This window comes from Macaca thibetana, chromosome 9, assembly GCF_024542745.1.
Source record: "Macaca thibetana thibetana isolate TM-01 chromosome 9, ASM2454274v1, whole genome shotgun sequence".
Taxonomy (NCBI): domain Eukaryota; kingdom Metazoa; phylum Chordata; class Mammalia; order Primates; family Cercopithecidae; genus Macaca; species Macaca thibetana.
In genome coordinates this window covers 122453554-122477576 of record NC_065586.1, presented here as the reverse complement: position 1 = coordinate 122477576, position 24023 = coordinate 122453554, and the positions used below count along the sequence as shown (strand labels likewise).

The following is a 24023-nucleotide window of genomic DNA, read 5'->3' as shown; positions in this document are numbered from 1 at the left end:
ACTCAGGCCCCAGAGAAAGGCAGGGCCACAGTCCGCTTCCCTGCTTAGGAAGATGCAACTGGGGTTGGGGGAGAGAAGGAGATGGATGAAGCGGGATTTGTTCAACCTGACTGATCCCCTCTAGTTTGCAGACAAGAGTAGAAATTACTGAATTGTTCCAGGAGATAATGTCTTTGAAATATTGTGAACAAAGAGAGACCCTGTTGATCTATCTTCTATTGGGGAAAGAGCAAAAAAAAAGTGACTCAGGTTAACTTTCTTGGCAAAGCTGGGACCTCTAAGAGAGCACTTGCAGAAGATCATTTGCCTGTCTTATCTGTGTCCCAGTAGACATAAATGAGCACCCCACCCAACCCCATCCGCTGCCCATTTAAGCAACTCCTTGGAGTTCAAGTTTTTAAAAGAAAATTCAGCTCAGAAAACACCCTGTGGGTCATGGTTTCAGAATGTGTAAGGTTGGCACATTGCACCTGACAGTATCTGTCCGTATGCCACGACTTCCTTATAAGTTGGTAACAATTGAAAGTTCTTATTCTGTGTCAGTAAGTTCCAGTTCTACAGGCAAAGATTAGAAGGATTTCCATTTTTCCAAAAGGCTCCCAGGTAATGACTATTTTGATGTTATTGTCATTGGAATGTGATGTTTCTTGTGTTGAAGCCTTGTTCTAGGAAAATCTGCTTTGTGCATTTCTTTTCTGGAGTAGAGATTGCAGCTCTCTTTCAGAGGGAAGTTGTAAGTCATTTGTCAGAAAGGAATCCCCTGAAGGAAACAGTGACCAAACCCAGATAAGAGGATGGTCTTTAGGAGGGGGCTTACCAATCACGTTGGTGTGGAGGTAGTGAAGGTCGTCTGTGGTCTGACCCAGCTGCAGGCTTCTCCTCCTCCTCCTGGGCTCCTGCTCTTACCTAGGGGTGTGAACTGCTGCTGCGGGGACTGTGCTCTGGGCTTGTTCCTCTGTGTCTTGGTCCATACTATTCCTTCTACTGGGAAAGCCCTTCTAAGTGTCTTCGCCTGCTGAACAAGACCTCCTCTCCTCCAGGAAGGGATTCCTGACCCCATCACCAAGTTTCCACACCCATGTGACTTCTACAGAAACATTTCCAAGATCCGATTAAAAATACAATTTTAGAGACAGAAAAGGCAATATCTTGACATGGGAAACTGCCAATATCTGTTCAGTACAAATTCAAAAAAATCAGCTATCAAAAGTATATACAGTGTGATTTCAACTGGGCTAAGGTAGCTAAATAGATAAAAATATATCTGAACTAAAATGTGATCATCCAGGGATAATAGAAGTATGGATGGCTTTTGCTTTGTTCTTTGTGCTTTTACATAGTTTCTGACAATTTTGTAATGAAGGCCAGGTGCAGTGGCTCATGCCTGTAATCCCAGCACTTGGGGATGCTGAGGAGGGCAGATTGCTTGAGCTCATAAGCTCAAGACCAGCCCGTGGAACATGGCAAATCCATGTCTCTACAAAAAGTACAAAAATTAGCCAGGTGTGGTGGTGTGCGCCTATAGCCCCAGCTACTCAGGAGGTTGAGGTGGGAGGACGGCTTGAGCCCGGGAGGTGGAAGTTGCAGTGAGCTGAGATTGCACCACTGCACTCCAGTCTAGGCGACAAAGCCCCAGATCTTGTCCCCCATCCCTACCAAAAATTTATAATGAACATTGCATTATATTTTTATTGTTGCTATCACAAACAAAACAACAGGCATTTGTAATTTTATACTTCTGCAGGTCAGAAGTCTGATGCAAGTGTCACTGGAAAAAATGCTGGTGTCACCAGGGCAGGGCTATGCTCCTTTTTGAGGGCTCTGGGAATGCACCTGCTCTTGAGCTCATGCGAGTGGTTGGCAGAATTCAGTTCTTGCGTCGTACATTCCCTTGAGGTTGCTGTTTCCTTGCTGGCTGTCAGTGGAGGGCCATTCACAGCTTCTAGATGCCACTCAGATACCTGGTCTTCTGCCCCCTTTCTCCCTTGCCAAAGCCAGCAACAGTGAGTCAAGTCCCTCTGAAACCTCAAATCTCTCCTGCCTCATTGTCCCTCGAATCTCTCTGATGGAATCTTTTGCCATCCTATTCTACTGGGTCATTGAGCCTGCTGGATAATCCCAGGCAATCCTTCTATTTAAGGTCAGTTGATATTAGCAACCCTAATTCCCTTTTGCCTTGTAACTGACATATTCGCAGGCACACCATAAGATCTTAAGGTCAAAACCCTACCTACCACAAACATTCATTTTTAAATAATAATTTAAAAAGTCATTGAAAAAGAAGCCAATTTAAATAAAGGGAGGGGAGTGTCCGCCATATTTTGGCCTTTAACAAAATAAACAGTAGTCCTCTACAAATGGCTCACCACTTCTGTGAATGTCTTAATTTTCTAAGAAGCATCTGGCTTCTTGGAACTCTCAAACACAATTCCAAATCCCTTGACAAAATTTTCTTCTATTTTTATTCTTTACAAATGAACTTCATTTTTCTGATTTCAAATGGCATGTTTGTTTGCCTGCATGGTCACAATTTCCCCATCCCTGTGTACACAGGCCTTTCGCACAGTGGCTTTGGGGTGTTTCCATTAAGAGGCAGAGTCTCGCCTCCACCCTCTCAAGCCTGGCATGGCACACAGATCATTTTGGCCAATGGACAGGAGCCTACATGATGCAGGCAGAGGTGTGAAAAGAGCATTCACCTTAGGACTTGCCCCTTCCTCCTCCTCTTTGGACCCCCAAGACCACCATAAAAGAGGCTTGGGCTGGCCCCTGGGAGAATGAGAGATGACATATCATAGAGATACCAGTCCCAGCTCAGGTCCTTGGACCAACCAACCTGCCAAAGCTAGAAACGTGAGTGCTGCCACAACACGAGGGCATCTTGAGTTGGCCTAGCTGTCAGCTGACCTCAAGACCCACCACCTGGCCTAGACCCAAGGATCAGACCCAAGGATCCTTAGAATTGTGAGAAATAGCAAATGTTTTTTGTTTTAAGCCATTAAATTTTAGAGTAATCTGTTATACAGCCAAGGGTAGCAAACATATTTTAAGAAACACTCAAAAAAATTTTAATAAGAAAACAAAAGTCAGCCACAATTCCATCAACCCAAAATAACCAGTGTGAATATTCTGGTGTATTTTCTATGAATTTTTGTATTTAGTTACATAGCTAGAGAGAACGAGAGACACAATGATCAATACAAGATGATGGAAACATAGAATTTCTATGACATTTTGTTGAATTCTTGCCTTTCCCCCCTCTAATAAGTTTGAATGTATGTCATTAATTATTTCTAGAAGTATGGCTTTCATTGACTTGGTAACATCTTTCAAACACTGTGATTTCCCTAATGGCTACTTTATTAAATAATGTCACCTGTATTAGCTCCTTTATGAATGTCTGTACATATGAACTGAAGCCCTAAAAATATTCAGTCTAATTGACTTTAAATGAAACAAATTAATAAATCTTTACTGGCCATCTTATGTTGTTCAAATTTTTCTGAACAACTGACTAGAGCTTGGGTTTGGTTGGTCCAATTTGGCCCTGGACGCAGGAATGAGTTCTTGCTACCCTGGGCTTTCTGTGAAATGCATGCTTTCCTTGGTTCCAGGACCCGGCCAGAGTGAACAGGAACAGCAGCTGATCACCACCTCCGCTGCATGGAGCCCCATCTTGGGCAGTGGTTCTTTCTCTGTGTACCTGTATCCGCTTAGCCCCCAGTCTTGCTCACCATGGGCCCCAGACCTAGGTGGGCAGACAGGTGGGGCCGCCTCTTGCAGTGACCTCATCCTAGGCTGATGTCTAATTGGAAAGCCTGGGCTATCTGGAGAGAACAGGCCATTTCAACTGTAGCAGGCTACCTCATGTTTAGGTTTGTTCACATCTGAGTCCCAGGAGGAGCAGGGACTGCGAGTGTGACCTGTCACGCCACCGCTCATGTCAATTCCAAACAGCATGGTTCAAAAGCCACACACAAATCCACAGGGAGTCCAGCCCATTCTTTCAAGGCTCTAAATTGTAACACTCAGGAACTTGCACCCCGTTTTTTGGAGTCCTCCATTTCTAATTCTCTCCACCCCAATGTCCTCTGACCCCAAATAAAGCACCTGTTAACTCACCCCATTCCCCAGCACCCCAGCTCCCTCCCCACTGCCAACTTTGGCTGAAGTAACTGCAACCTATCGTCATGGGCTTCCAGCTTCACCTCTCTTGCTGGCCTTTCTCCCATCCTCCTCTGCCCATCCCTCCTCTCACAGCACAAAACCAGGAATGTTCCTGGCAGAAAAAAACTCTCCCCAGCAGGTTGGAGATACAAGGGCTCTCCATACAAGTATTTTTTTTTCCCTTGGGGGAGGGAGGGATGTAAGTATGAGAATGCTAACAATGCTTCCACAATAACTTTTTTCAGCCCAAGCTGACAACTGCTATCTTCACAAAAATTCCAAGGAGACATGTGGAAACAAGGCAGTCTGATTGGTGTCACGTATCACAGTTTGACGTCAGAGTGCAGCCCTGGCCATCTGGCCCTTCCAGGGTTTCCTGTGCACAGCTTTAGGAAGATGGGGCTGAGGTCTCTGTGAGCTGGGGGTGGGGGAAGGGGGAGGTTAAGGGCAGTTGTGCAAAAGCACACGTGAGACTGTCCTAGAGGCAACCGGGAAGTAATTGACTGAGTCTTTTGCCTTCATGTGGGCACAGGACCAGTATAGAAAATGTGGGAAAGTGGTCGGGTGTCAATGGCTCACGCCTATAATCCCAGCACTTTGGGAGGCTGAGGTGAGTGGATCACTTGAGGCCAGGAGTTTGAGACCAGGCTGGCCAACATAGCGAAACCCCATCTTTACTAAAAATACAAAAATTAGCCAGGCGTGGTGGTGACCGCCTGTAATCCCAGCTACTCAGGAGGCTGAGGCACAAGAGTTGCTTGATCCTGTGAGGTGGAGGTTGCAGTGAGCCGAGATCTTAACACTGCACTCCAGCCTGGGTGACAGAGCGAGACTGTCTCTCCAAAAAAAAAAAAAAAAAAAAAAAAAGGAAAGAGTCAGATAAAGGCAGCAAAATACAGTAAGGAATGCAGTCTCATTCTCACCCCCAGGCTGCTGGTGTGACTTGAAGAAACTTGAAACTAGACTTACATTTGTCCCAGTTTCTTTCATCCTTTTCTCATAGCTCCACTTTGATAACACTCAATCTCTTATTCTTTCTTTTCATCCTGCAGCACCCTCTGCATATAGAAAAGCTCACAAGTTGCTCACAACCAGAGTTGCAGATGTCAGTCCGCTGGTTGAAATCATTTTGCGGAAGTTCAGTGAAAGCCAAATATTTGTCTGAAAGACGCGCTTTTCAGTTTAATTGCTGGTGGTTACAATTATCTCCGCAGGCACTCAGGTTATTTTAACCTACCGGTGAATTCTCAATCCACCATTACACAAATGTCAACCCTTTCTGTGGACGTGTCTATTAGAGAAATTTAAAATAGCATCTCTGTGATCGTGCTTCATCTCTGTGGTCCGTGCTTCACTTGGACCATGAGGTCAGTGCTAAGAGTTCCTGGAGGCAGAGCCAGGGCCAGGGCCAGGGCCAGGGCCAGGCAGGCCCATTTGCATCCCATCAAGCCTCCACATGGAGAAGATTGCTGGTCTTGGCAAGTATTAAAAACGCAGAGTTTGTAAACGCTGTTTTCTGTGATCACGGCAATATGGTGGCTGAGGGGGAGAGGTGGACTTTTCAAAGCAGATTTGTGCAGTCTAAGCTAAGTGCCTATCACAGCGGCTTCCTCCTGGCTGCTGAGTCCTGCTCCTTTGCACCTCCAGGCCCCGTGCGAGTGAAGCCTTGGAGATGTAAAATATTTCCCAGTCCCAGAGAGTTCTCTGAATTTCAGGCAAAATAAATTATCCCTATGTGTTACAACTATGGAAATAGGTTCACATGATCCAAAGAATTTAAGTGTTTAGTAATAAATACCAGGTCCTACCCGGTAAGTAAGTAGGTTTTAAGCTCTTAAGAATATTGATTGATTAATTAATTGATCCAGTCATTAAAATATTGCTTAAGCCAGGCCCTGTGAATAAACACTGGAATCTTAAGAAGAATAAGACACTGCGTCTGGCCTGGGGGAATTCAGATCCTAATGAAGAGACACAAGCAGGAAACAAATGATTCTGCTCGGGGTGATAAGAGCTGTAGCAGAGACATGGAGAAACTGCTTTGAGAGCCACAGGAGGATTAATTCTGCAGGACACAGGACATCTCTAAGGAGGTTTCCAAGACAGGGCGATCCCAGAATGGCTGAAACAGTGGCAATCCCGGTATCCCTGTGAACGTGAAGAAGCTAGGGCTTTCACATGGTTCCAGTGGGAGTGACAATTGGTATAACTGTGTCGGAGATTCTTTGTTGGAGACTGTGTTGGAGACTCAGTCACTCACTGAAAGTAAATATATGCTGATCTCATGACCCAGCAATCCCACTCCTGGGTTTATACCCAAGATAAGGGTGTGCATATGTCTATAGAAGACCTTTATCAGAATGTTCATTGCAGGTTTCTTCATAACAGTTAAAAATCAGAAGCAACCCAAATCTCTATCAAATAGTAGGATAAATAAATAAATTCAGGTGTATTCATACAATGGAATATGCAGCAATGAAAAAGAATAAACTACCGCCACATGCAATAACATGCATGAATCTCACAGACATAAAGATGAGTGAAGGAGGCCAGACACAAGGAACCACCCACTATGAGGTCAGCTGTGTCTGTGATGTTGGAAATTAGTGTAGTTGATAGCTATGGGGAGACGGTTTTGACAAGGGACACAAGGAGTGGAGATGCTGGAGTGTTCTATATCTTGATCAGTGTTGCAGTACAAGCATTGCAAACATGAGCAAAACTCATGAAGCCGTATACTTAATATGCATGTACCTTACTGTACGTATGTGATAATACAATTTTTAAAAGTCAAAAAGCAGCTAACAAATACACAAACAGAATGCCATTACTTAATACTCTAGGACACCTAAAGGATCTCCAGCTTTGCAGGAATTATGAATAATCTGCTAGATAAAAAGGTTTTATTCTTCAATGTCTAGTGGGGAGGGGTAGAAAGAACACAAACCTGGACAGAGACTGACATGGGATTGACCCCACTCGTGGCACTGTGACCCTGGGAAATGCCTCTGAGACTTCACTTCCTGACTGTTTTAATTGGTGATAATAAAGCTTAAGCTATAAACACCTGGAATCGTCGAATATATCATCTCTGCACATAAAAATTGGATCAGTAACGGTCAAAGCAAATATATCCGTGTTTTCTATAGTGATATTCACATTTTAGGCATGAGAACCTATTTCAAACTTTTTTCCAATGAACTTTAAAAAATTTGTAATTATGAACATAATTTTTAAGGATATAGAAAAGCAGGGAGAACATTGAATAATGACTCTAATAAACCATCAATCCAATTGAACAGTTGTTAACATTTTGTTATAATTGATATACTATTTCTCTGAATTAGTCTTTTTTAAAAAATGATCTTATGGAAAGATTGAAACATTAAAGAGAGAGAGTAGTATGGTGAACTCTCATGTACCCAGCACCCAATCTCAATAATTATGAAGACCTATTTCCCCATCTCCTACCCTAGAATTATTTAGAAACAAATCTCAAATATGACATCATTACATGTACAAATATTTAAGTACATATGGTTAGGTCTCTTTTAAAACATAACCACAAGGCAACTATCATATCTTTAAAAAATTAACAATAGCTTCTTAATAGTAAACACAAAGTCAATGTTCATATTTCTCCATTTCTCTCATAAAACATGTTTACAGGTTGCTCAAATCAGGAGCCCAATAAGGTTCAAATACTGCATGTTGCTGCTATTTTTCAAAATTCTTTTTGAACCTATAGGTCCCGCTTCTGAGTTTTCTTGCAGTTCATTGTTAAGGAACCCAGGTTGCTTGTCCTGTACATCAATGCTTCTCACATTTTAGCATGGAAAAGAACCCCCTGGTAAGTGTGTTAAAATGCAGATTCCTGGGGTCCAATCCCAGAGAGTCTGATTCAGTAGGTCTGGGCCAGGGCCTGAGAATTTGCATTTTTAACAAGCTCCCAAATGATGCTGATGCTGGTCTATAGATTCCTGTTGAATAGTGCCACTCATTTCCCACAGTGCAGATTTAGCTAGTTACACTCCTGAGGTGTCTTTGAATGTGCTTTTCTGCTCCTCGCATATTTTTAAGTCACCTTGGCTAGATTCATATGTAGGGTTGTGTACTTTCATCAGGAGGCTTCACCTCTGGCCAGTAAGTAGCCATCAATGATCATCCCTAGATCTTTTATTTCAGCAGAGGTTACAAAATGGTAATTCCTAAATCTATCGTTCCTTCTTCACATATTACCTGGCTTAATTCAACAAAAAGAGACTTTCTCTCAACAACTATTTGAATAAGGTAGAGTTTATACAGAAAATTCAGGATAAATGTTTGAATCTCTCTTTTTATTAACCCATTTTCAAAATAGTGACTTGGTTCCCTAGCCTCCTGAGCAATCAAAGACACATTTTGTTTGTTTGCCTGTTTTTTTTTTTCTAATCCTGATGAATTCATGAATACAAACATATTTGGCGTGTTTCAATACATTAAGTTATTGTTTCTGTTCAAATTGTCCCATCTTTGACTAATGGGAACTTAGTAGCTCCTGGGTCCTTTTGATATGACTCTAGTGATCTTTGACAGCTTCCTTTCTTTGGACATGACAAGATATTATAGCTCACCTTATATATTTCCTGACTCAGACCCAGAGTCAGTCATATCTCCAAGGACCCCTGGTTGCATTTAAGGGGAAGTGGCAGACAGATCACAATCTAGGCACTAAAAGCATCATTATTAATGGATTGGTCATTGTTTCCAGACCCTTTCAGTGCACAAAGCTAGAAAATAGGTTTTATTTTTCCAAAACAAAATATGTCATGAGTTTATACGAACACTTTCAATTAGAGTTTAAGGGGTATTTTACTTGATCCCATCAATCTTAAAACCCAGAAGAACGACTCTAACCCTATAGCCAATAATAGGATTGTTAAAAACCACTAAAGTTGTTTTTTCTTTTTTATGTTCTTTTTGTTTTTAGGGTATGTCTCACTAAGGATGTACAATGAAATTAATGTTTTTAAGTCACATGAGATTGTCTCTTTCTTTGTGGACATGCCACAAATCAATATACAATTATGTTTATTCCATTTTGGTTTTGATGTTTAAGAACTAATTTTTTTAATATTTCAATTTGTTTCATAATTATGTAAAAATATTTATGCGGTTTCAAAATCAAATCTACAAACCGAAGCATATTTTGAGATATTTGACCTGTTCCTTTTCTCTCTGTCATATCTCTTCATCCCCTTACATAATTTAAAAAAAATTTATGGTTTATATTTTCATTGAAAATCAATATATTAACAGTACATGTATAATGTTATACCCACACACATATATTTATATCACAACTTCCAGGATAAATGTTGTATTATATATACTTTCATTATATTACATACTATATTATATACACTTTTGCCCACTTAGCTTTTGAGACCATTTTATATTGTCAGTCATTTTTATACTGAATATATATATCCCATTCCATTCTTGGCGTTCATTAAGGAAATATATAAGGACAGTGCATTTGGTCGCACTTTTAAATAACTTTGTTAGTCCTAACTTTGTGTAATTGGAAAATGCTACTCCACGTGTCTATTCTGCCTACAATAAATAGTCCTTGGTGCAAATCTTGATTTGAATTGCCTGGATAATCAGGAACCACAAGATAACTACTATTTCTTCCCCCTTTTAAGTTTTGGAATAATTCTGGATTTACATAAAAGTTGCAAAGTCAGTACAGAGAGGTCTCCCATATCCCTCATCCAGCCTCCTCTATTGTCAACATCTAAAATAACATAGTACATTTGTCAAAACTAAGAAACCAACATTAGTATATTGCTATTAACTAAACTCCAGACTTTATTCAGATTTCACTGTTTTTTTCACTAATGTTCTTTTCTGTTCCAGGAGTCAGTACGGGATACCACATCATATTCAGTATCTTTCCATTTTTAATTGACCTAAAATTTGATCAATGCTAAAGAGAACTCCCATTCTGTGGGCAGTAAATGACAGAAACCAAGTGGTTTACTAGTGGTAGGATAATCACAGGATTTAAGTACACTTTTGGGTAGAATTGACTTTTACAAGAGGCATTGTGGTTTATAGAAAAAAATGTAAACTCTAGAATTAGGCAGTCCTGTGTTTGAGTCCTAGTTTGGGACTTACTAGTTTTAAGGTTTTGATTATTTACTATCACTGAGCCTTCATTTTTCATCTGTGAAACTGAAATATACCTCACAAGGCAATAGAGAATTTAAAAAATAACGTATGTGAAGTGTTTGACTGTAATATGTGCTACTTCAATGATAATTGCCATTATCATAGCATTTTATCGGGCAGGCTTATAACCCGAGCTTGGGAGCTGGATGTCGGGTCATTTGCTAACCAGAACCCAACTCTCTCATAAAACAGATATGCAATTTTTATTCCTCCAGTTTACTATGGGGTTACAGCTCAGATATGCAACCTCTGATTAAAGTGACACTAAGCAGGAGGAGACTTTTCGAGAGCCATTTGCATCTAAATCTACCATGACTCATATAAAAATTGCCTGGTTTCTGTTTATAAAATGAGGCTTTCCACCAACATGCACTGACATTACCTTGCAGGTATTTTTACCAGAAAATAAGATCTAATATATTATACATATTAGTTTTGAACATATATATATATTTATATTTAGTCTTGAAGTACTGTTGACACTTTTTAAAGTACTTTCTGATGAGTTAATTTTTTTTTTTTTTTTTTTGGTGACAGAAAACAAATGCTCCTTTCTAGAAAATTACTCCAGCCTTGATTTCTGCATGTGTAAGTGTTCATGGGTGCCTAGGTACGTGTTTTAGTCTCTTCTTCTTTTGTAGGAATACAAAAGGCTTTTGTGTCACTTTCCGAAATAGAACTTGAAAGTAGGTCAGTAAGAGAGCTGTAAAATAGGTCAACTGCCATAAATCTAGGCAAATGAAGGAAATAGTGTTCAGCTCTAGAAAGACTTCATGTTTAGACCTCTGGTGCCGGTTCTGCTAAGGCCTAGAGGACCATTTGGGACACAGGGGTGACACCAGACACTCTACAGTACCATTGCTGCCTGCATTTTCTTTCTCCAGGGCAGAGATCACGGCTGCTGGTCATCAGGACCAAGTGGCAGATTTAAGCCTGATGTCATTAGGAAGCCCAGCATGAGGTTGAGGGCAACATTCTGCTTGGGGATGAATAAGCAGGATGCTTTCTCCCCTCCCTGGGTAGGTGAATAAGCACTGGTGTTGAATAATGTGATGTGAAACCACATTATTGGGTCATGCTTCTGGTATTTCAGTGCAGTGGAATTGGACATGGAATCCTATTCCACAACACCCCCCACCCAGAGTGATGCTGCAGTTCCCGCTCTGCTGCTGGAAAAGTGCCTAAAAGACTCAGGCTGCAGGAATGGCTTTTACCTGATTTAACAGTCTCCCCTTTAATGACAGTGTTGTGTCCTCATCACTGGGGGCCACTTTTCCATGCACGAGACTGTCTACATTTTACCCCCAACAGAGACGGCATTTTCCTGATGGTGCAGGATTTTGAGTTCCCACAACTTGATTTTGTAAGAATTCTTGGCACTCTACCAGATGTAAGGGGCTCTCTACTATATGAGATTGTAATTTTTGAAAAACCATCAAATCTGGTGTTGTGACCGAGGCTCTTCCATGTGACTTTCTGAGTTATTACCAACACACATTTCTGGTTTCAAGTTATTCTGACTCATGCTCATATTTATTTTTTCCATTGTTGGCAATATCTCCAACTAACCACAATCCTTATGTATTGTCTGATTACCAGAACAAAACACAGTTTGAGGTTATTTAGAGCCTTAAGAGTTTTATTTTGTTTCTATTAAATTTTAAAATAGTACCAGAAGTAATAGACTTAGTTTAAAATCAAAGATTTTCAAAAATAAAACATGTCCCAGTACAAAATGCTAACTCTGTGAAAATCAGTTCAAACTTGATTTGCAATGATAATGAGCCTTAACTGGAATAATTAGGGAGGTTATTGGAAAAATAGTTTGCGAGAGAAATGAAATATTGTCCACTTATTGTCTTGAACCTCAGCAATAAATACACTTACATGGAATCCCTGTTCTTAAGCCTGGTTTGGGAAACTATATATAGAGAAAAATTCCTAAAGACCCAGATGGCAACATGGTCACACACTGGTTCATTTATCCACTTCACCAGAAATTCCTGTGCCTTCTCTGTCCCAGGCACTGGGCTAGCCATGGACAATAAGCGTGAGTAAGACAGGGTTACCTCCAAGGGGATTCCTGTCTCACAAGGCAGACAGGCTTGCACAGCAATAATTGCACCATCAAGCGTTAAGCCTCATGCTATCAGCAGATACACAGAATTGTGGAAGCACAAAACAAAATGTTCACTTTGCCTGAAGAGGTAGAGAAGGCATCACAGAGGAAATGGTGCCACTCTGGACCTTGAAGGATAGATCTGCTATGGAGTGGAGGAGGAGGGCATTGAGATAGTGGCAGAAGCACATGGAAAACCACGACGTGGTCAACATTTTGCAACAGTCAAGTGGTGCCATGTGACTAGAGGATGGTGCTGTGTCAGGTGGCAGGAAAGAGAGGAGGCTGGGAGTGTTGATTGTGGTCTGTATTAGTCCGTGCTCACGCTGCTAATAAAGACATACCCGAGACTGGGTAATTTATAAAGGAAAGAGGTTTAATAGACTCACAGTTCCACATGGCTGGGGAGACTTCACAGTCATGGTGGAAGTTGAACGAGGAACAAAGGCATGTCTTACATGGTGGCAGGCAAGAGAGTGTGTGCAGGGGAACTGCCTTTTATAAAACCATCAGATCTCATGGGACTTATTCTCTATCATGAGAACAGCAAGGGAAAAACCCACCCCCATGATTCAATTACCTCCCACTGCATCCCTCCTACAACATGTGGGGATTATGGGAGCTACAATTCAATATGAGATTTGGGTGGGGACACAGCCAAACCATATCACAGCCAACCCCAGATTGCTTTATATGTCTCGTGAAGTAGATTTAATATATTTCTGAAGGCAATCAGGACCCATGAAAGTTTTGTCAGATTTCCATTGTAAAAGTGCCTTTGCAGGAGCAGTGGCTAGAATGACAGCAAAACAAGACTCAGGACCCTACACCTGTCTGAGGGGAGGCACCTGGGTTCTCTACCCTGGGGGATTGTGTGGAGAGGGCAGAGCCAGGGGGATATTTCCAAGGTGGCATGCACAGGACTTGATGCCCAGTCTGAAGGGCGTGGTTCAGGGAGAGAGAAAGGAAGGGGCCAAAGATGACTCGAGTTTTGGGCCAGCACTGGCAGGGAGAAGATGAAATGGAAGATCTTTGGAGTCAGACAGACCCAGCCTCCAATCCCAGTTGGACCACTTTTGAGTTTTGTGTTCATGGGCAAGCCACTTCTCAAAGGCACCATTTCCTCTCAAAAGAGGAGGAGTAGTTAACTGTCTCAGTGAGGGCTGATGAGATCTTGCAGGCCTTGGACAGAGGGGCTGCAGGACAGGCCCTGTCATTATTATTTTAGGTAGGCTCAAAGCCATTCTCTGTATCACAAGACCAGGAGGTCTTTGAAGGCAAGATTTGTGTCTGTGTCCTTAATCTGTGGGGATGCTTCCTCAACTATTGGTTCTTTACTTTTCAGCCCAGCCTAGGACAAAGAAAGCTGGAACATTGTGAGTATGGCTTAGGGATATTAGGGGAAAGGAACGCTGGAGTTTCTATCCAGGAAGGCAGTGGGATAATTCCTTCACTCAGGAGTGTTGGGGGACTTGCAGCAGTGGGGTGCTGCTGGCTCAGGATCTGATGGAGATGAAAATTTTAAATGCTTGCTAACTGCTAAAAAATTAAAGCTGCATTAGAGGCCAGACCAGAACTTAGTGTAAGAGGAACAACAATTGATCCCAGGCCCGCACTTCTGACCATTGTCTCGTCTGCCTGAGCTCATCGGGGAGTTAATTCCAGGGAGAACGGAGCCTTGGATAAAAGTGCTCACCAGGATGCAGAACTGAGAGAAACTGAAGCAGCAGGGAAAACTGAGATCTGAGAAGAGGACTGAAATAACTATGGTGAAGGAGGGGAACTGCACGTATCACAATCAGGGCTTGGGAGCGGATGGGTGCAGGGTCAGTCACTCTGCTCTCAGAGCAGCTGGCCTCCCCAGACCCAGAATCGCTTCTTCATCCTCAAGAGTAGAAAGTAGGTCAGGCCTCCTAAAAGGAGTTAAAAGTCTCAGCTGCAGAGAGACCCCACTAGGCGCAATCAGCCAGCACTCTGCCTCCCTTGGCTTCATGCAGACCCTTCTTGGAACTCTGTAGCCACATTTGGCCTCCACAGTTTAAGAGAAATCAAGAAACTGGAGAGGTGCCAAAGGAGAGCAACAAACATGATTAGAAAGAGTGAGAATAGGACCCAAGGGGTACATTAAAGAAATTGGGGTTTATTTGCTTGAAACAGTAAAGAAAAAATGGGAACTATTTTCAAGTACATGACGTGGGATCAGTGTCCAGTTATTTGCCAATTTTAAGGGCACAGAATAAGAGGCAAAGGGCCTAATTAGCCACAGGAGAGATCAGGTAAAGACGGAGTTTCAATAAGGCATGTAGGTCTTGGGATGGCTTTTCCTGTGTTATTTTAAAGTAGGTCTGGCCTCTCTCTCTCGGAAGAAACCTGCTGGAGATTAGATAGGAAGGCCAAGACTTGTCCCCAGAGTACCATAGAGTCCTCCCCCAGCCTTCATCAAGCCCAGCCCTCCTGGCTTCTGGGAGTCCATGCATCCTTGCAGGAACAGAAACCTGACACTCGAGTGGCCAGCCTGGGTGGTGGGGCAGCTTTGCTTCCTCTGGTGATTCTAAGAGCAGGAACAAGCATGACCTTTCATCACATCTTCTCTTTGATGCATTGAAGATACAGCCACCAGCAGAGCCCCAGGTTCTTTGGCAGCCAGTGAAAAATGTCTTACAATTTCCGGAAATGGTAGTCCAGATCAGATCCCTGTGTGACTGGCTAGCCGCGCAGTGCGGATACTCAGACAACCTTGTGAGTCTTCATGGCCTCAGCCAGTTTTGCCTTGGGTGCTGTGGCTTTGTATCTATCACCGCGAGTTCACTCACTCTGTTAACCATCCTTCACGGAAGGAATCAAGTCAAGATGTACAACCAAGCATGTGTGCCTGCCCATCCCTCCTGCCCTGAAGACATGGCACAAAAGACACATTTATCTACAGACAGGATAACTGTGCACTTTGTTTACAAATCAGGACTCTAGTGAGAGAGAAAAGGGCTGCTGTTGATAAGTACAATAGGACAAGTTTGAGATCCACGGCCACCCTATCAATACCCTGTTTTCAAAGCTGATAAACAAGAAGGGTGCCCTGCATATTGAAATTATCAAGATGTTCCAAAAACTAGAAAAATATATAGAAATGGAATGTTCACTTTATTAAATGCATAACAATTACTGCTGTGTAAAAAATTATTCCCCAAAGGGTCAAAACAACAAATATTCATTATCTCAGGGGGTTTCTGTGTGTCAGGAATTTGGGAGCAGCTTAGCTGAATGGTTCTGCCCTGGGGTCTCTCAAAAGGCTGCTGTCATTTGAAAATGACAGGCTGAATGATCCACTTCCAACACAGCTAACTCACATGGCAGGAAACCTCATTCCTCACCTCAGCTCTACTCCACTGGGCTGCTTGAGGCTCCTCACGATATGGCAGCTGGTTGCCTCCAGAGTGAGCAGCCTGAGTCAAGGAGCAAGCTGAAGTGCCTTTCACAATTTAGCCTCACAACTTACACACTGCTCACTTAGGTGGCGTTTTGTTAGAATGAGTCACACTGCTCACTTAGGCGGCGTTTTGTTAGAATGTGTCACTAGTTCATAATTGCAAAGATATGGAACCAATCCAAGTGCCCATTAACCAATGAGCGCATAAAGAAAATGTGGTGTATAGGCACTATGGAATACTACTCAGCCACAAAAAAGAATAAAATCATGTATTTTGCAGCAACTTGGATGGAGCTGGAGGCCATTATTCTAAGTAACTCAAGAATGGAAAACCATATGCCATATGTTCTTACTTATCAGTAGGAGCTAAGCTATAAGTGTGCAAAGGCATATCAAGTGGTATAATGAACTATGGAGACTCAGAAGGGGAAGGATGGAGGGACATCAGGGATAACATATACTACTCGGGTCCCAGGTGCACTAAAATCTCAGAATTCACCACCATATAATTCATCCATGTAACCAAAAACCACTTGTACCCCAAAAGTTATTGAAATAAAAAAAAATGAGTCACTAAGCCCAACCCACATGAAAAGGGAAGAGGATTAAGCCCTATTTCTTAAATGAAGTATCCTCAAATGCTTGGTCATTCTTGTCATTCATGTTTGTTTTTGAGATTCCCGTTTGCCTTTCTCTGAGTGCTGCCTTTGCACTCAGCCTGCCCGCGCTGATGGCGGGAGAGATAAACACCTGGGCCAGGAGGCTGTCTCAGCAGCTGCTGCTCCAGGAGGTTGTCTGTTTCTCTTAGTACTGTCAGTCACTTGGGGTACATAAAATGGAATCTGGGGGTGTGTAGGGAGGGGCATAATAAGTTCCCCATCACAATACAGTCATGAGTCACTGAATGACGTTATGGTCAATCACATAGTACGCACTTGAGCACTTGTAAGGATGCTCCCACAAAATTATAATGGCGCTTCCCTATCCAGGTGTACCATTTAAAAAAATCTTTTCCACTGTATTTTTACTGTACCTTTCTGCCTTTTTACTGTACCATTCCCTACAGTATTCAGTGGAGTCATGTGCCATACAGGTTTGTAGCCTGAGAGTAAGAGGTTATACCATAAAACCTAGATGTACAGTAGGCTGTGCCATCTAGATTTGTGAGTACACTCTGTAATGTTCACACAGTGACAAAACCACCTCACGATGCCTTTCTTAGAATGTGTCTTTGTTAAGTATGACTGTCACTTGGTTGGAGAAGTTGAATGGTCAATGGGCAGGTGACATCGATGAATACAGATGGGGTGACCTTTCCTGTCTCTTGTGACACAGCGCATCCCTGAGTTCCCTGCCCCAGGAGCATTCTTTCTTTGGCATTTATACAGGCTACTCAAGTGCTGATTCTGTGCAATTATGAAAGCATCAGAGACAAGAGGGTTTAATCTGCCCAGAAGAGGTTCATTGGGGGCAGGTTTCTGAGGAGGTGAAGGCATGGATTCTTGAAGTGAGAGATCTAGGAAAAGAAAAATGGACTACATGTTATTAAAATAGACTGAGAGGAGCAGTTTTCATCTCCAAGAGATAGAATTAAAATTTCCAAGAATCTTAATCTTGGGGCAATCACATTTGTTTACGTTTGGAGTAAGCCTTGGGAACTGTGCTTGGAGAGATAAAAGCTGTTCTACAAGCCTCTGTCTGAAGTTCTGTCAATAGGTCACTCTGCAAGGAGGCTGGCTCTTCACTTACTGCAGAAATTAGGAGTGGCTGCCTGTAAATTCCTGGCTTAGGAAAGTTTGCCTCCATTTTTTATCTGCTTGTACTCAGAGCAGATTGAGCTTACATGAGCTTGGGTAAGAAATAAGTGCCCTGTTCATTGTGAATGCCCAGGCTGTTAAACAAAAATAGCACACAGGAAACAGTATTGCAAAGGTCAATTCTTCTAGAAAGGAAGGGACAACAAGCCATCTATCTGAAATTTTCATGTGCAGATCCTGGCCTCTGACCCCACACCATTACCTAACAATCCAGTATTGAATGAGATGTCGGCTTCCATTTCCTGTGAATGAGGAGGCAGAATTTCCATCCAAAGGCAGACCATCTGCCGGACGCAGGATTTGCTCTTTGCCTTAGCTGGCTGTTATTGATGTGTATGAAGGCTTTATGGAGACAGTGTCAACCCAGGCCCCTTGCTTCACAGAGGTGGTGAATTACAGGGCTGAAATCCAGGGCTTGCAGCTAGGATTTTATTTCTCTTTACTTTTCCTCTGCAATGGCTGTTTTGTTTCATTCAGTCAAAAACAAATCAAGGACAGTCTTGGGGCACATTTAGTTCTTCGGAGGAAGCTTTGCAACTTCCAGGATTAAAAGAAATTGGACTTTTACAGCCAACAGTAACAATTGAATACTAAAGAGTGAAAATAAATTGATCATTAACAGAAGATGTATACAAGGCCCCCAGCCCAGCGCACAGCACATATTAGGTCCATTGTGAATAAACCACTTAACCAGTCAGAAGGATCCAAGAGGCCAGTGACTGGGCTCATCTGCAAGCAAATCTGGCTCTTTGAGCTGGAAGAAAACAATTTTTAATTCTCCTACATCGAGGTGTCTGAAGTTCTATGGGTCACAAGTATCAGGATCACCTCAGCACTTGCTAAAAAACTGTCCTTCCCAGACCGTTCTAATGAGAATCTCCAGTGCAAACGCCAGAGGAATTGAATTCTTAACAGACATCCCAGGGATCAGGTAGGTTGGGAGACATTGCATTCGTTCACCTGGTGCTCACAACTACCTAGGAGGTTTGTATTTTACCTTCAATTAACAGCTGCTAAAACTGAAGTTTGGAACTCTGGCTTAAAGAAACAGGCTGTATCTTTAACAGGTCTGAGGATGGGCTCTGACCTACTTTGCTGTGTGGTGGTGGGAAAGCTACATCTCTATGCTGCAGTTTCCTCATCTGTATATTCAGGATTTTAAAAATGAAATAATGGAAGCGAAAGACTTTAGCACAATACTCCAATTATATGAGGTATGTAAGGAATTATGAAGCAGTAAATAGTCTGTTTTTGCGCTGCTGACACGGACATACACAAGACTGGGTAATTATACAGGAAAAACGTTTAATGGACTTACATTTCCACACAGCTAGGGCAGAATAAATGGAGGGGCAAGTCATGTCTTACATGGATGGCAGCAGGCAGAAAGTGTGAGAGAGCTTGCGCAGGGGAGGTCCTCTTTTTAAAACCCTCAGATCTCGTGAGACGTGTTCACTACCATGAGAACAGCATGGGAAAGACCCCATGATTCAATTACCTCCCGCCAGGTCCCTCCCACAACACATGGGAATTCAAGATGAGATTTGGGTAGGGACACAGCCAAACCATATCAGTAAACAAGCCTAATTATTATTAAATAGGTTAAGTAACTAGCTCACACTGTCCAATAATGGTGATTTATCAGTTTGACCGATCAGAAAGAAAAGTCTTTGAAGGCAAGAGGCTTTCTCATTAGTTTCCCAAGTCCCTAACATAGTGTTGACCATGTTGATTGACTGAATGAACATAAGAAGTACACTGCAACGCTGGTTGGTAGTACGGTTAGATATGACACGGCTTGAACCAGGCCTGGTTTCCAGATCGGGTGCTGAGATATGGAGGCATTGGGAAGGGGGCTGGAGAGCCTGTGCCTCCCACTAAGGTTTTTTAAAAAGAAAGTCCTGCACCTTGTTGGAGCATCAACCTGGTGTTTGGGAACACTGCAAAACCTGTGGTGGGAGAGAACTCCCGAGAAAAGCTCCTCTGTAGTGGGAAGAGATGGTATGGAAGGCAGTTTCCTCAAATGCTGGATAACCGCCTCCTAGGAGTGGGTGCTCAGTTAGGAATCAGTGCGGAGTGGCAGGACCAGGATGGAATTTCTGCAGGTGGTCCTAGGTCTGAGCAGCACAGTAGAATCACCTGAGGCTTTGAAAACTATTGAGCTCCACGCATTGTGGGAAATTCTGAGTTAACTGGTCTCTGGGGGTGGCAATGTCTTTAACTCTTCCTATTCTAATAAGTCCCCAAGGCTGGGAATCACCGTAACCCGCAGGGTAGGCATCAGTCATCCAAAAATGGCTCTCAAGGATGAGAAGGCACGGGCACCATTCTTTCATTGGTGTTTCTCCAAACACCCTGGGCTCCCCTGGCCCCACAGTCTGAAGAGTCTCATTCTGAAAGCGTAGGAGGCGCCCGGGAATCTTTTTAACAAGCCAACCCAGGTGCTTCTTACAATCAGGAAAGTTTGGGGAACGTTACTGTACACCCTTTTCTGGGTCCAGGTCATGGAAAAGAAACGTGAGCCAATCTATCAACATAAAACCTAACACTGTTGATTAAAAGTAACGCCCAGGTGTCCTGTGCCTGCGAATCCAAGCTTGTTTCTCGGGCGCGAGATGCCCCTTTGGCGCTTAGGGCCAGGCGGGGTCGCGCGCCGGGCTGTGGGCCGCGGTGGAGACCTGACCCGCACTCCGAGGGTTCCCGGAGAGCCGGGGAGCAAGCAGCCGAGTCATCGTTTCCAGCTTCAGCCTGGAAAGCTGGACCGTGCCGCTGCGTGTGCTCTTGGCAGCCGGGCGCCCGGGGCCCTGCGGCCACATCATCCTGGGGCGGGGACGTGTGCGCTCCGGGCGCCCGGCCGCCACCGAGCCACGTCTATGCTGCCGGCGCTCGCGGCCAGGGAGGCGCCCTGCCCCGAGCCGCCCACCCCCGGGGATGAGCTAGCCGCGGCTCGGGGCGGGACCCTGGCGGGGGGACCCGAGCGGTCTCTAGGACCCGCGGGACGCCGCCGACGGGCGGGGGTGCGGGGGAGACAATAATTTGTTCGGCGGTAATGAGAACGGTGACTGCTGGCCGTGGATCCATTTCACAGGCCTGCCTTCTCTCACTAACGCTCTTCCTCGTCCCCGGGCCAACTCGGACAGTTTGCTCATTTATTGCAACGGTCAAGGCTGGCTTGTGCCAGAACGGCGCGCGCGCGCGCACGCACACACACGGGGGAAACTTTTAAAAATGAAAGGCTAGACGAGCTCAGCGGCGGCTCGGGCGCTGCGCGAGGGCTCCGGAGCTGACTCGCCGCGGCAGGAAATCCCTCCGGTCGCGACGCCCGGCCCCGGCTCGGCGCCCGCGTGGGATGGTGCAGCGCTCGCCGCCGGGCCCGAGAGCTGCTGCACGGAAGGCCGGCGACGATGGCAGCGCGCCCGCCGCCCGTGCCCCCCGCCCGCGCCCTCCTGCTCGCCCTGGCCGGGGCTCTGCTCGCGCCCCGCGAGGCCCGAGGTAAGTCGCCGAACCCGGGCGGCTGGCTGCCCGCCCTGCTGGGGGCACCTCACACTGCGCCCGGGCGCGCCGAGGTCCAGGGCTGCCCCGAGGGGCGACGCGCCCGGAGCCCCGGGGCTCGCGCTTCCAGCGCGGCGAGACCGACCCCCTCCCAGGTGTCAGTTCCCTGGGGAAGGGGGACACTTGGCCCGCAGCCCCGCAGGAGCCAGTACCTGCCCCGGAGGGCACAGCCTCCGGACCGTTCCTCCGTCCTCATCTTCTTGGGTGACATTTGTAGATGTCTCTGTATCTTGACATTTACACGTGTCGCTCGGGACGATGCGTGTCGGGTCCTCTTGCTGGCCCTATCCCGCAGTGAATACCCCCACCCCAGGCTCCGGGCCAGCCCCCCACCAGGTTTCCTTTCCAGCCCCCGCCTCCCCTGCTTACACACTTAGGGGGGCGCGCAGCGGCCCCGCAGGTGAGGCAGCCCCCTCCTCCGCAGGTGTGCCTGCTGCGCTAAACATTGGGCTCTGTTTTCATTAACTGACTCTCTTACCTACTTCTTTAGTTTCCTCCCTGCCCCTTTTCCTGGCTTCCAGGTCACTTCCTAGCTGTCAGTCGCGGGCAAACTTTAGCCGAATTCTCCTTCCTCCCTCCGCTCAGTTTCTCCGCCGTAAATAATCACCCACATCAACTTGGTGTACAAAGAGAACTTACTTAGTTTAACGTGCGCATCTTATGGTTGTTTTACAGACTTAGATTTTCCCGAGTTGTATCCCCTTAAAATCGGGCATCTGTGGATCCCGTTTGCACAGTGAGGACTCACTCAGCAGGTGCCTTTTTAAAAATCCGGGAGCTTCCCCGGGTCTCCGCCGCCGCCGCCTTCTTTCTGCCGCCTGGGGCGCTGTCGGTCCACCGATGAACGACTTGCCTTGGCCGCAAGCTCTAAATTTCTATGATTCTATATAACAGGCATTTATTTTTCAACAACTGGCCTCAATCACGAACCGTTACCACTTTATGATACGTTTTATTTTGCGATTGCCACTGCTGCCCTCCGCCCCCACCGCATCTACTGTAATGTGGTTAAAACCCAGTTCTTGTTAAAATCCACACTGCGAAGATCAATTTGGAGATTAACGATTAAATACAAAGATTGCACAAAGCAATGAGAAAGCCAAGAAAGAATACTGCTGAGGGTTTAAATAACTCTATGACCTGTAGTGAATTGTGCTTTGAAAGACTTTTAAACAAATTAGTCCTTTTGAATGTTTATTGAGAAAGAACTTTTTAAAAAACGGAAAGTGTCTCAAAGTGTGCCTGACATGGTCTTTAACTTGGCACGTGCTTTGTACACAGAAGTCTACTGAGCAGGGGCAAAATTTTTTTTAGAAGAAAATGTTTATTAAATCCAGCTAATAATGGGAAATTATTTCTTGGGCATGTGTTTATTAAATCAATTAAAAATGTTTATTAAATCCAGCTAATCATGGGAAATTATTTCTTGGGCGTGTGTTTATTAAATCAGTTAAAAATGTTTATTAAATCCAGCTAATCATGGGAAATTATTTCTTGGGTGTGTGTGTGTGGGAGGACTTTTACTATTTTATGACTTCAACTTTGGTGGAGAGACTGTTTCCTTAAGAGAGATATGACCCAAAATAGAAAACCAGGGGGGCCTAAGCACTTTGAGTGGGTTACCTTTTGTGATATATTCCAGGATTCACTGCTTGTTTACCTTTAGATTCTCAGTATCAAGTCTTCAATCAATCAGTGCCTTAGATTCTCAGTATCAAAGTCTTCAATCAATCAGTGCCCCAAATCATACCACTGAGGCTGTTTAAAACTCCAAACATATAATGAAACATTTCTTTGCATTGGCAAGAGAAAAGGAGGAATTACTACCTGTTGAGACTGAGCATATTCTGAGTTTCTTCCTAGCCTTGTCTGTACCCTGAGCCCTGGCACAGTTGCCTACTTGGTACTTTCTGGGGGCAACTCAGCCTAACAAGTCCAAAACAGAGCCCTAGATCCCAGACTCTAGTTGCAAATCATTCCTTCCCCAGTCTTCCTGAACCCAGTAACAACCTCCTCTGCCTTCTCCAGATGCCTTGTGCTGACATGTAGGAAGTCATCCCTGTGTCTCCCTTTTTACTCCGTAAGCCACCAACCTCCTAAGTATATTCCCATCTACCCACTTCCTTATGTCCCGAAGTGTGCCTTTCCCAGTCCAGGTCACCTTATAGGAAAAAATCTCTTCTGCAGAAGCCTCTTATTCCTCTTATCTAACAGGCCTACTGGCTTTTCACCTTATCCCTGCATGGTATATTCTCCTTCACAATACAGCCAAAGTTATTATTTTCAAACATGAGTTACAGCATTCAAGTTTCCTGTCTGAAACTCCCCAGTGGCTCTGTAGCACCCTTAGGAAAGAAAATCCAAACCTCAGCATGACCTAATTCCTGTTTTCCTTTCTGATCTCCTTTCTTACCATTCTCCCCTTGCTCACTCTACTCCAGACACACTGCCTTCTCTTCTTTTCAACTACCCAATATAGTAGTGCCATCTTTAAAAAGAATTCAATGTTTGCACTAAGAAGACTTTGCAAATACTTTTCACTGTTTTGCCATGCAGTGTTTTATGGCATTTCATCCCTCTTGTAACTTTTTGCTTTTCCTAGAGTTAATGATTGCCTTGTTTTGATTTTTGTTTGCCTTATTTTCTGTGCACCAAGCTGTGATATTGTGATATAATAAGAAATGTATATTTGGTCTCTGCCCCTGGTTCCTGGCACAGAACTCCTAAA

General features: G+C 44.2%; 1 protein-coding gene across 1 annotated transcript in view; it reads left to right on the top strand.

Moving 5' to 3' along the window:
• Window positions 1-20793: 20793 nt before the first annotated feature.
• ADAM12 (ADAM metallopeptidase domain 12) overlaps window positions 20794-24023 on the top strand; it is a 377462-nt gene continuing 374232 nt past the window's right edge. The window contains exon 1 of the mRNA XM_050803714.1: window positions 20794-21235. Within this exon, the coding sequence (XP_050659671.1) occupies window positions 21148-21235 (88 nt within the window). The 5' untranslated portion in view covers window positions 20794-21147. The remainder of the gene's footprint in view (window positions 21236-24023) is intronic.